The sequence below is a fragment of the Schistocerca serialis genome, chromosome 3, assembly GCF_023864345.2.
Source record: "Schistocerca serialis cubense isolate TAMUIC-IGC-003099 chromosome 3, iqSchSeri2.2, whole genome shotgun sequence".
Taxonomy (NCBI): domain Eukaryota; kingdom Metazoa; phylum Arthropoda; class Insecta; order Orthoptera; family Acrididae; genus Schistocerca; species Schistocerca serialis.
Window position 1 is genome coordinate 277,724,935 of NC_064640.1, and position 12,639 is coordinate 277,737,573.

A 12,639-nucleotide genomic window follows, 5' to 3' on the forward strand; every position below is an offset into this window, starting at 1 on the left:
TGTACTTAAAGATGGTGTATATCGACAGCATTCAGTTCCCTCACTATTTTGCTTTTTTTTGTCTTAATTTTTACTGTAAATATTTTTTTCTCAGTTTGCATTACACACAAAGGAGCAAAATAATATTGCTATAACTATTGCAGTATAAGATACCCATATAAAATATGTTCAAAGAAATTTTGGGCTTGAAGCCGGTTGTCATGAAATACATTCCATGATATTTCGGTTTGGCATCTGCCACTCATCCTAAGGTTAGTCACTGAAGACACATAAAGACGTACACCCCCCCCCCCCCCCCCAACACAATTTATTAGTGTGCTTGTGAGTATTCTGCACATGCATTAAGATCGTGGTGGCAGACTGACCAAACTACTTGGGAGGCAGCATCCTTACTGGCAGGATTGTGGAACTCAACTGACTCAGGGTTGCCACTCACAGTGGTCATCTGTGCTCTCTGTTGTCTTTGATTAGAGCAGATCGTGGATATAATAGTCTTCTCTGTACTATCCAACTTGTAGCTGCTGTCACGCTTCATCAGATTTTCTTTCAGGCATATTTCCATGCATTTCTGAATAATGGAATCCAAAAAAGATGTTACTGTGGCCAGAATTATTGTTTTATCATGTTCCATTGAATGCTTGACTGCAAAAGGTGAGTGCGGTGCTGATGTTTAGTACAATGTTTCTCCACAGTACGCTTGGTCTGGCTTACATAAACCATGCCACATTGGCAAGGTATTTTGTAAATTCCACCTGTCTGCACTGACAAGTTGTCCATCTCTGATCCCAGAAGGTCTGCAGTCTTAGATGGTGGGCAGAAAACCACTTTCACCTGAAATTTAGAGAGAATTCTAAAAAAGAAATGGCCCGCATGAAATTGGGAAGTGGGTGAAAAAAATGTTCAGTGTCAAAATCGGGTAGCTCATGAAGCTATTGTTCTTCCACCTCTTCACATTAAAATCAGATTAATTAAACGATTTTTAAAGGTGAGGGATCAAACTGGCTGTGGGTTTGCATACTTTGCTGAAAAATTTCCTCATCTGGCCTCAGCAATAATAAAAACTGTATTTGTGGGCTCTCAGATCAGGGAGCTTCAGCTAGATCAAAATTTTGAGATATGCCCAACTGACGAAGAATTGCAAGCATAGCACTGTTTCAATGAAGAATCCGCATTTGGGAGGATGATGGTTCAATCCCATGTCCAGCCATCCTGATTTAGGTTTTCTGTGATTTCCCTAAATCGCTCCAGGCAAATGCTGGGATGGTTCCTTTGAAAGGGCACCGCTGACTTCCTTCTGTATCCTTCCCTAATCTGATGAGACCGATGACCTCACTGTCTGGTCTCCTCCCCAAAATAACCCAGCCCAATCCTCGGGATAAGTTCAAGTTCAATGAAGTATCAGAAAACTTCCTTAGAAGAAGATGAGCTGCAAATAACAAGGAAGTGAATCAAGTGACCAACACTTGTCAGGATCTTGGCTGCAACATGTCTTTGAAAGTGCATTTCCTGTACTCTCACATTGACTTCTTCTTAGAGAGTTGCAGTGATGTATCAAATAAACACTGAGAAAGGTTCCACAAAGACATACCTACCATGGGAAAATACTATAAGAATCACAGCATTTCTCTCAAAAATATAAAAAAAAGTTCTTTTTGTATGTAGAACAGTGTAATCAATCACCTTAAGAAAAGACAGTTTCCAACTGACTTTCAGAATTTTGTTGTGGCCTTGCTTCCATCAATAATGAATTGTGTGAAGGCCAACAAAAATTGGTTGTTGTTCCAGAAGACATTGATGCTGAATGCAGCATAATTGATGTGAAAAAGGTATCCTTAGACATACTGAAGACTGCAATACATTTGCATGAACATTTAGCTGTGAAAAAGAGCTGTCCCTGATGAGTTCCACACAGTTTAAGTGAAATTGAATTCCATACAATCTAAATGAAGCTTGAAATATGCTCATGTCAATTAGTGTTAGGAAATATTCAAAAAAATCCTCTTAGGAAATGCAAAATATGTAAACAATATAGCAATAGGAGATGAAACCTTGCTCTATTCATAAGAATTGGAGAATAAGCAGTAATCAGCAGTTTGGGTGTTTCAAGATAAACTGAAACCAATAAAAGTGATTTGTTCGTGAAGCAGTTCCAAGAAAATTATAACTTGTTTCTTTGGTTACAAAGGCACATGTCATGACCATAGCTTTAGGGAATTGAAGAATAGTTAATGCTGAATGGTATAAAATTTGTTTGGCAAAAGTCATCATTGAAATCAGAAAAAACTATGGCATGTCAAACAATTTATTGTTTGATGGGGAAAAGTTGCCATTGTGTGTTACTAAATCGTTGCTCATATTCACCTGATGTGTCACTTAACTCATTCTTTTCATTCTCTTATGTCAAACAAAAAATGCACCTCAAGAAGTCATTGTATCCTTTGATAACCATGTTTTTGGGTACCAACATCGGAGTGAAAAAATGTTTCAAAAATTGATTTGAATGCTTGCAAACGTGTGTAAATTTTGAAAGGGAATCTTTAGAGAAAACATAAAATGATTAGTACTGAAAAAATGCTTTTCTTTAATTATATGTGTTCCCTGGGTCATGCCAAATGGTGATCATTGCAGGGAACTCAACAAGTTTTGGATGGGTATGGACTTAGTTTTGGATGGGTATGGAATTTGTGAACATGGGGTTCCTGGGCTATAGAACTGATCAGCTCCAACATTTCTTGTAACTGGGATCTGGAAATGTTTTAGGAACCACCATACATTGTGGCATGGCAGTGTATTGTTATGTCACAGAGAACAGTGATCTTGGCGTAACCGTTTGGATTAAGATGTTGGTAAAAGCTCCTCTTTATTAAGTGTAATCGGGGAGGGGGGGGGGGGATGAGTCAGTTTCAAGGTGTACCAGTGGGGTATGACTGTTTGGGCAAAAAGTGCGTTCTAGCTAGTGCTAGTCTTTGTTTGAATTGATATTCATTTCCCTAGCCACTTGTGAGAATGTGGAATCTTAAGTTTTCGGAAAAAGCCTTCGTCAGAAAAGAAAGAAAAACACACACAGATGAACACAAGAATGCACACCTTAATTGCACATGAGTGCTGTCTCCAATCACCATGACCAGACTGCAAGTGTTGCGTTGAGCAAAAGCAGCTATCTGTAATGGGGCAGGGAAGGGGGAGGGATAGCAAGGCGCAGTTGGGGTAGAGAAGAGATATCTGGTGGAGTGTGCTGTGACTAGAATACGGCAGAATAAGGCTGCCAGGGGCAAAGACTGGTGGGTTCGCTGGCAGAGAGTAGTGCATAATGAGGGTGAGGAAATTTGAATTGGGAGAAGGTGATAGGACAGAGCGGGCAGAGACTGTTTGGTGGTGGGTGTGGGGACAGTAGGTCATCGTAGGTTGTGCCTGTCTTCAACTCCATGTGTTCTCTTTATGGTGAATAGCAATCTTATCTTTTTCATAATTGTTGATATTCCAATCTGGACTTACCATTGTTTCAATTTTCGGTTTTTAACAAAAATTCTCCCAGTGGCTCATTTGATCCATTAGAGATTATTCACGCCATGCCAAATAAACAAGTCCATGTGCTTTAGCCTACCTGTAAAGATATGGCCATACTTGCTGTGCTACTTAGTAATAACAAATCATTTTATGCATGACATGCAGTGTACTTATTGATGTTAAAATAAATGATGGAACCTTTGATACACTGTCATCATTTTAAATACACTAAACATTGGAGAGGCTTGCAAGTTCTTATAAATCAGACAGTTGCTCAAAAAATTGCTTAATACAGACAATAAGAGCTGTACTAGTAAACAAGCTGTTAAATGCATAGAGATCATAAATTTTAAAATACATATTACACATGTCTTATCATCAGCTAAAATAGAAGGCACATACCCAAATAAGATTGGTTCTGCCTTCTCATCAGAATCTAAAATGTGTTCTGTTAAGATGTGGTATGCTGAAGTGCATATTCCACATTCACAAAAAGCAAGTGGGTGCTCTGGCCTGTGTAAAAAGCTGTGTTTCAGAGGTCAGTGCTTTGTATGGAAACAGGCCGCATATGTATCTGTAACTGGAAGACAGGAGCAAGGACATGGCTTATTTCCTTCCCCAAAAGTCTCAAATCTGAGCTTATGGTCTGTCTCTATAGATGTTGTCATCAATGGGACATTAAACCTGATTCTTCCTTCCTTCCAGCCACAGATTTGGGATGCAGTGGCACTGACTTGTATCAGTAAAAGGAAATGCTCTCTGAACCATAGCTTTCTACACCGGCAAAAGTAGCCATTTGCTGGTCATGTATGTAGAATATACATTTCCGTATGCTCCATTTTAATGAAACAGATTTTATGGAGGACAGAACCAAACTTATTTGGGTACATGCCCTCTATTTTAATTGATAATGGGATTTGCAGGGCAAGCATTTTAAAATTTGTGAATTGTCTAGACTGAAATCTAAACTTATTGTATGGTTATGTAATTTATATTGTATAGTAGTGCATTAAAATAGCCTTTACCCATTATCATTGTACTTTAGTATTGTTTCATATATGTACTTTAATTTCACTATAGGCTTTGTTAGATGGGTTATCCATCTGTTGTTTTAATCTGCTGTCGTTCTGATATGTAAGTTTACATTTTATAGGAATAAATTATTACTTTATTTCTTCACATAAAAATGTTGTGATGCAGGGCACACCGACACCAAGAAAGAAGGAAGTTTCTGCGTACAACTTTAAAGGAACTCGGCTTGATACTTACAGACCAGCCAGGATTACTTGGTCCTAAGGTAAATTTATTTAACTGCATAACTATCACAGATAAATTATGAGCCAGATGTGCTAACCAATTCTTACCTTTAGGAGACAGAGTTTTAAATACTGACTGTAGGCAGAAATAAAAGTCAAAGTGACAACACTATCCCAGTTTTTGGAACTGTTAATTCCTTCCTCGGGTAAGAGGGAGGGAGAGGTTAGGGAAGTTTAAAAAGGAAGGGCAGGTCACTTAGACCCCAGGATGAGAGTGACCACCTTTAGTGAAGATAGGGCTAGACAAAAGATGAAGGGGGAAGCGTTAAAGAGAGTAGGAGGTTAGAGGCTGTAAGCATTGTGCCAACTTCACTCCAAAGATAGCAAGAACTGAGTGAGAACCTTTGGCATTGCTCCCAAAGACCTTGCATTAAAAGTCCCCATCTGTGGCTGCAACCCATCCTTCTACCAAACCTCTTTAAATTCCAGATTGATCAATCCTTATTCCTTATACACCTTATCCCTGATCAAGATATTGCCTCTGCCAACCACTATTCCCAACAACTGCTGCCTCTCTTTCAAATCCTCCACCTGGTTGTGCTAACATACTCAGTGCAGATCTTCTTGAAGCCAACAATAAAGATGAGCAAAATGCCTCATGCTACTTAAAGAAGCTATCCAGTCAGTTGATCAAATATTTCAACAAAGGTTTCTCTTTCCCCTGCTTCCACAACTACCATCCACAACACTGCCACCAACATCCCCCGTCCTAGCCAACAAGCCCACCTCCCAGTCCCAACACATCTCCCACAACCCCCAACCGTAACTGTTTTCAATCATCAACACTTCATAACCCTGATGTCCATTCAGTCCTTTATCTCTTATCCTGATCACTCCCTGATCTTGAAACATCCATTCTTTTCAGAGCCCTAACTTTCAGTCCCACAACAAAATTCAAACACACTGCCCTAGTTGAAGAACCCCCTAACCATACCTGGCAATACCACTTCACCACCCACTCCAAACTAACAATGAACAGAGTGAGCATTGAATTCTGGCTAGACAGGCCCTGTCTCACATCCGAGAGTGATCCTTCTCCTCTTGCCCAAAACCATAATTTCTCACTTCCAGCACTGCCTCTTAATCCTTCCGGAAAAATACCACCAAAATCTCAAACTTCACTCAAGCTGACTCCTGAACTATCCATGTCCTGAAGGCATGCTGCTCCATCAACTTTTCCCTCTGGACAAAGCCTCCATTGCTGTAGTACGTGAGTGTGAGGACTATGTGGCAGAGGGACATTATCAGCTCTTGGACACCTCATCATACAAAACTGTTAATGATAGTCCCATTCCCCTTCCATCCAGACTAGGATAGAGAAAATACTGAAACCTTAGCCCCCACACAATGACTTAAACTACTTCCATAGAACTCCTTACCTTTCCTGATCCATGAACCCTCACTTTCTACCTACTTCCCAAAATACATGAAAACAACCATCCTGGCTGTCCCAAAGTAGCTGGCCTCAAAACCTCCCACCAAACTCATCTCAGCCCTGGGTTGACCAGCACCACTAACTCACCACACAGAGCCTCCTGTCCTACATAAAGACAACAGTCACTTCGTGGAATGTCTCAAATCCATTCCCATTCATCTGGCACCTGGTACCTCATTGTCACCATCGATGTGACCTCACTTTCCACAAACCTCCAACATGCACAGCCCTAGAACACTACTTTTCCCAATAACCACCTGAAAATCATCTTATTGTCACCCAAGCCAATTTTGTCATTATCCATAGCTATTTCACTTTTGAGTGGCAAATGTACAAACAAGTCAGGGACTGCTGTGGGAAGCAGGATTGCCCTTCCTAAGCCAATCTTTTCTTGAGCCATTCCCCAACACCCAGAAACTTGGCTCCTTAACTTTGTTCAGAGTTATTGATGACAGCTTTGTGGTCTGTATGTAGTGAGGAAGAACTCCTCTGCATCCTGCAAAAACTTAATTATTTCTACAGCTTGAATTCACCTAATGCTTTTCCAAAGCCACCTTCCTTAACTTTGACCTCCACCATTTCAAACTTCAGTCGCTCCTCCTTCCACAGCAAATGGTCATTTTCCTACAGCCTAGACATTTGCAGCAAATGTGTCTGCCCCACCAATAAATCCATCTACACCAACAGCAATTACTTCTCAGGCTTTCCTTCACTACAGTTATGCCTCAGATACCATTCACAAACAAATTCCCTCTGCAACATCCTCCTCTCTCCCTCCGGCTAATACAATTACCTACAACCAAAAAACTTGGACGCATCTTGTTTGTCACTTAGTACCTTCCAGGCCTTGAATGACACCTATAACTTTGTCAAGTTAAATTCTGAAATGAGATCTTCTCTCTTTCATATTCTCCCCAAACCATCCACTGCCCTCCTAAACTCTGTAACAGCCTAGTCAAACCATATGATATTCCCAAAACATTATACATACCCAAAGATACCTACCCTTGCAATTGTCTCCTCTGTAAAATCTGCCCCATGCACTCACCCGCTACCACCTTCTCTTGCCCCACAAATGATAAATCCTACAATATCAAAGGCAGAGTAACTTGTGAAACTACATATGTTGTCTGTCAGCCAACTTGTGTCAACTGTGCAGTGTTATGTATAGGCATGACCACTACTAAACTCACTGAGCACATGAATGGCCATACAAGAACTGTCCGATTGGGTACCAAGGTGCTGAGCATGCTCTGCAGCATGACTCGAGGGATCTCAGTGCTTCCTATACTACATGGGTATTTGAATCCTCCCACCCTATACTTGTTTCACTGAACTCTGGAGATGGGAACTTGTTCTCCAACATATCCTTGCATCTCGACACCCTCCTGGACTTTATCTGCAATATATGACGGTAATATCTCTTCCCGAAAGAACAGTTACTGTTGATGACCATGCAGCTTTTGCTAGAATGAAATGACAATTAAATGGACACCCTCGCTGCAAACAGGTGTTTATATACTTCATTGGGGACATGTTGAAAATGTGTGCTCTGACAGGGACTGGAACCCGGGATCTCCTGCTTACAGGGCAGACACACTATCCATTTGAGCCTCCAAGGGCACAGGGGATAGTGCGCCTGCAGGGACTTATCCCTTGCACGCTTCCCGTGAGACCCACATTCTCAACATGTCCTCACCACTACATTCGTAGTGCGCCTAATAGATGTTTGCCCATCATACTCATTACTCATGGCAGAGTAATCCACCAAGACCTGTACGAGTTCAGGCATAGCGTGTGCTTTTGCACAAGAAGGCCAATGGCCGGGAAGCCATATTTTAACTATATATGACGGTAGTATCTGTTCCCGAAAGAACAGTTACCGTTGATGACCATGCAGCTTTTGCTAGAATGAAATGGTAATTAAATGGACACCCTTGCTGCAAACAGGCATTTATATACAGAGTGTATACGACCCGGGAGATCCGGGAATTTTTCCATCTGGGAGAAAACCGGAAAAAACTCGGGAATTGTTTAAAAGTCAGGGAATTTTTCTTTGTTTTAGTTTTCAGTGAAATTTTTGTGATTTTGACTGGTAAGAACCAATACTCTAACAAAGGATATTATTGTATCCCACAACTGCAGAATGATACTGCAGCAACAAAACATGAATGAAAAAAAAAAAAAAAAACGAAAATAAAACTTAAGTTGCAAAGGAAATGTGTCGTATACAACAACAAAACAGTGCTCATACAAGTGTCTGCCAACAGTAAAGTGTGTCCAAGGCTTTAGGAACACTATGCAATGCTTTATAACAAATTGCCTCCGATGAGCGTGACGTGACAACTGTTTAAATTAGATTCGTTTGAGCAGTTGCAGGCGGGCTCTTGCGCATGCGCAGTTGAGTCGCGTATGAATAGTACCTTCTCCCGCCTCCGGTTACGCAAGTGTGACTGGGCACTACTACTTAATATTGCCCTGGTTCAGAAATATCGTAGATCCGGGGCTGATGCACAGAGCAGTCCGAGTTGTGGTGGGGAGGTGGGTCCCCTCCACGTGACCTGTGTTTACGTTCAGTGATTTTGTTGTTCCTCTTCATTTATTGCTCTCACGTTAAATGATAACAAAAGGGATTTTTGTGGTGGGGGGGGGGGCCTATCAAATGAATTAAAATATGTTCGTATAATTACGACAGGCTAAAATATGTTAATAGTTTCAGATTTTGTTTCCACAATCAAGCAGTAATCGCCTTACAGAACAATGAAGTTATTTTTGCGATTTGCTAAAGAGATTTAGCTTTTATTAATCCTTTCTACTGAGGCAGTCAATTTATTTGAAACAAAGTGTTTAATTTCACACTATTGGCTAGTTTCAACTGTTCGCTGCATTTGAAGTGCACGTATGGAATTATGCTATAATAAAGAACCAAACATGAGTACTGGTACTCCAAGAAAATTTACATGCGGATGTGTATTTTAAGCTGAATTATGCACTTTAGTATGGTTCACGAAATCCCGACACTCTTGAAGTATCCTTTGATGTCTTGTTTCTTTTATGACATAATGTAAGATCTTTTCATGTTTTACACGTACGAACATATGGGCTTATTGCGTCATCCTAGCTGCACAAGCGCGGTGACGCATTATCTGGCACTTTCTGGCAACTGCTGAAACGAACCTATTTCTAACAGGTCGTGGGAAAATATTGCTAATGGTAGTTTGAAAAGCGTTACATTCAAAGCAGGTTTCCTTTTACGCAAGATGAATTATGTGCGAGAATGTACAATGAATTTCTTAAATCACAAAGCGTTTGACTCTCATTTAAAAATCAACTCTTTGAGGACGACCATTTAGAAGTATTTTGAGCCCAGAAGATGAAACATTTGCGTCGTTATTATAAATTTTACTGGCACATTTGTGTGTGTATCTTAAAGTACAATACGTGCAAAAAAGATCAAGAGTAGCTTCTCTTCCAACTTATTAATCTTCGAGACCAATATTATATGTGAATGCTGTGTATATTAATTTAAGCCATTAACTTTTCTTATTTGTGTATTCGCACTACTTAAGAGTGATCTTGCTATTGGTTGACTACATCACATGTCCTATTGCTGTCATCAGCTGGCGAGATCACGTGAATGAGCTATGATGCTTACAAAAGCGCATCGCAATCTCAGTTGCAGTGCTTCAGAAAGTGTCATGCGTTATTTGGTGGAATTCAAATTTATACCTTCGTAATACGAAAATATGCAGCGTACATGTTGCTGCACATCAAAGGTCTTTCAAAACGTGTTTTCCCCCCTGAGTTTCATTTTCTGAAGTGCCTGGAAATTCTACGTTGGTATATAAAACCATAAACATTCAAAGGATTGATGACTTTTACAGTACCGAGGAAGAGTATACTGTCACTTAACACGGAAAAAGTGTATTTTGATCTGGGAGAAAATGTATTTTTAACCGGGAAATCCGGGAATTTTTTTTCCTTGTCCACGTATACACCCTGATATACCACTTGTAGTGGTGTGGACATGTTGGGAATGTGGGTCTCACGGGGAGTGTGCAAGGGATAAGTCCCTGCAGGCACACTATCCTCTGTGCCCTCGGTGGCTCAGATGGATGGAGCGTCTGCCTTGTAAGCAGGAGATCCCAGGTTCGAGTCCCGGTCGGGGCACACATTTTCAACATGTCCCCAATGAAGTATATAAACGCCTGTTTGCAGCGAGGGTGTCCATTTAATTGTCGTTTTATCTGCAATAACACATCCATCTGCCCCCCCCCCCCCCCCCAATAAAAAATCTTTTTTCATTTTACTTTTTATTCTTTCATTTTTGTTTTCTTATATATTATGTCTTATTTGTTTTCTTTATTACTTTTATTTTTTTCAGCTTTGTTCTCCTTCCTCAACTCTCTCTCTTTTTTCCTAATATCCTAGGTCCTAATTGCACTATTCATTTCTCTTCTTCCTAATCTATTATTTCTTCTCACTCTGTCCTTATCATCTCTGGAGTGAAGCTCACAGTTCTTATCAGTATACCATTTTTGACCTCTTTGGCCTCCTACTCTCCCACTTCATCTTTGTCTACCCTCATCCTTGCTATAGGTGGGCCCCTCTCATCCTGAGGTCTGAGTGACCTACCTTGTTAAACTTCCCAATCTATCCCTCTCTCCTACCAGAGGAAAGAACTAATAGTTCCAAAAGCTTGGATAGTGTCATCTTGTTTGCTTTGATATTTATTGACTGGCAGTACTAAACATTTAGCTTCCTGAAAGTAAGTACAGGCCAGCAATTCTGTCTCATAATTTATTAAGTATCACAAATGTATGTGGAGCTGCATGTACATAAACATATGCATTTTTGCTTATGTGAAACTCTCTCATCCCCTCTCTCTTTATCCTCTCCATCCTCCTCACCACTCTCTTTTTCCCTCCTCCTCCCCCCCCCCCCCCCCCCCCCCCGTCTCTCTCTCTCTCTCTCTCTCTCTCTCTCTCTCTCTCACACACACACACACACACACACACACACACACACACACACAAACACACAAACAAACAAACAAACACTGGCACAACAACAAAAAAATTACTAACATTTTGTAGAAGAAAATGTGTAGATCTTTGTATTAAAATTTAAATACAGTGTTTTGTGTGTGAGTAATTTTATGTCTTTTTTAAGAAACAGCTATGAGATTTTGTAGCAGTGCAATGTCTTAGAAGGATTTTATCATGAGTTGATACAAGATTGAGTTGCACATAACGCAAAATATCATGCGTTTTAGGTTATTACAGTGTGACTGAAAGAAAGGGCATCAAGCACATCAGTCTTCACTGATTCAAACCCTTTTACCTATTGTATTGGCTTAGAGATGAAGCCTATGAAGAAAAAGTGAGCAGTCAGGTGTCAAAGGTTAAGTAGTTCAAACACCTACTTGTCTCACATTCTTGTTGTCTTACCTGTGGTGGCAATAACACACTAAGAAATATTGCATCTTGCATTTTCTAATGTTATTTGCTGATGTGTGCTTTATATTTGTGCTCCCCACACCCTTTCCCACTCCTTTATAGTTTGTACAAACGCCTTAACCTGTTGTTCTGTATATTTGAGAAGAGGAGAGTAAGACAAGTCATTCATGGTTTAGTTAGACTGTTTGAAATATTGCCTGAAAATTTTCACTCAGTATTGTTAAAGCACAAGATTGTATTTAAGTCTATAATTTGATGTGTATTATATTATGGAAGTAACTCAGCAGGCTGTTTCAGCTTTAGTGTATTTAATAAAGGTCAAATAGTTCTTAATTGCTTTCTGGGTGTTATGTATCTGTCCTAAAGAATAGCATGGTTTTATGCTTCAAATGTGAAAGAAGGAACAGATATCAGAGTAAATATATGGTTTATAACCAGGAAATAAGCTCTTACACACCAACCATTGTTGTTGTAAATGGATGTTAGAACCAATGTGTCAGAAACTGTGCATATAATGACATTTGTTGTTGACTTTTTGATGTAGGGGAATAGAGAAATTAAAGTGCTGTGACAAGGTACAGACATCAAAAGTAGTTATCTAAGAATTCAGAATGGAGTTTGATGAAAGGAAAGGAATTTTTTTGCTGCAGCTGTCAGGAAACTGTGACCATCAGGAAATTAATTCCTGGGTGTGAGCAGATGTGAATATTGTAAAAAAGTAGTGGGGAAGTGGAAGGAATAAAAGTCATATAGAAATAAAAAGAAAATATTACTTCTAAATATCATGTGCATAACTGAAAACAGAGGTGTTCGACTGGAAAACAGTGATGTAATCTGTTGGGCCTACTATATGTCTGTTCCAGTTTATGCTTCAGGAATCCAGACAATGTTAAAATGAGAGCATGTAACAGGAACATGAAGT

At 39.9% G+C, this 12,639-nt stretch overlaps 1 protein-coding gene and 1 non-coding gene across 5 annotated transcripts in view; both read left to right on the plus strand.

The window, feature by feature from the left end:
* LOC126470063 (membrane-associated protein Hem) overlaps positions 1-12,639 on the plus strand; it is a 183,178-nt gene that overhangs the window by 54,710 nt on the left and 115,829 nt on the right. For all 4 annotated transcript variants that reach the window (XM_050097565.1, XM_050097567.1, XM_050097566.1 and 1 more), the window contains exon 8: positions 4,708-4,804. In XM_050097565.1, the coding sequence (XP_049953522.1) occupies positions 4,708-4,804 (97 nt within the window). The remainder of the gene's footprint in view (positions 1-4,707; positions 4,805-12,639) is intronic.
* On the plus strand, positions 10,354-10,428 carry Trnat-ugu (transfer RNA threonine (anticodon UGU)). The gene has a single exon. It is a non-coding gene; the product is annotated as a tRNA-Thr (tRNA).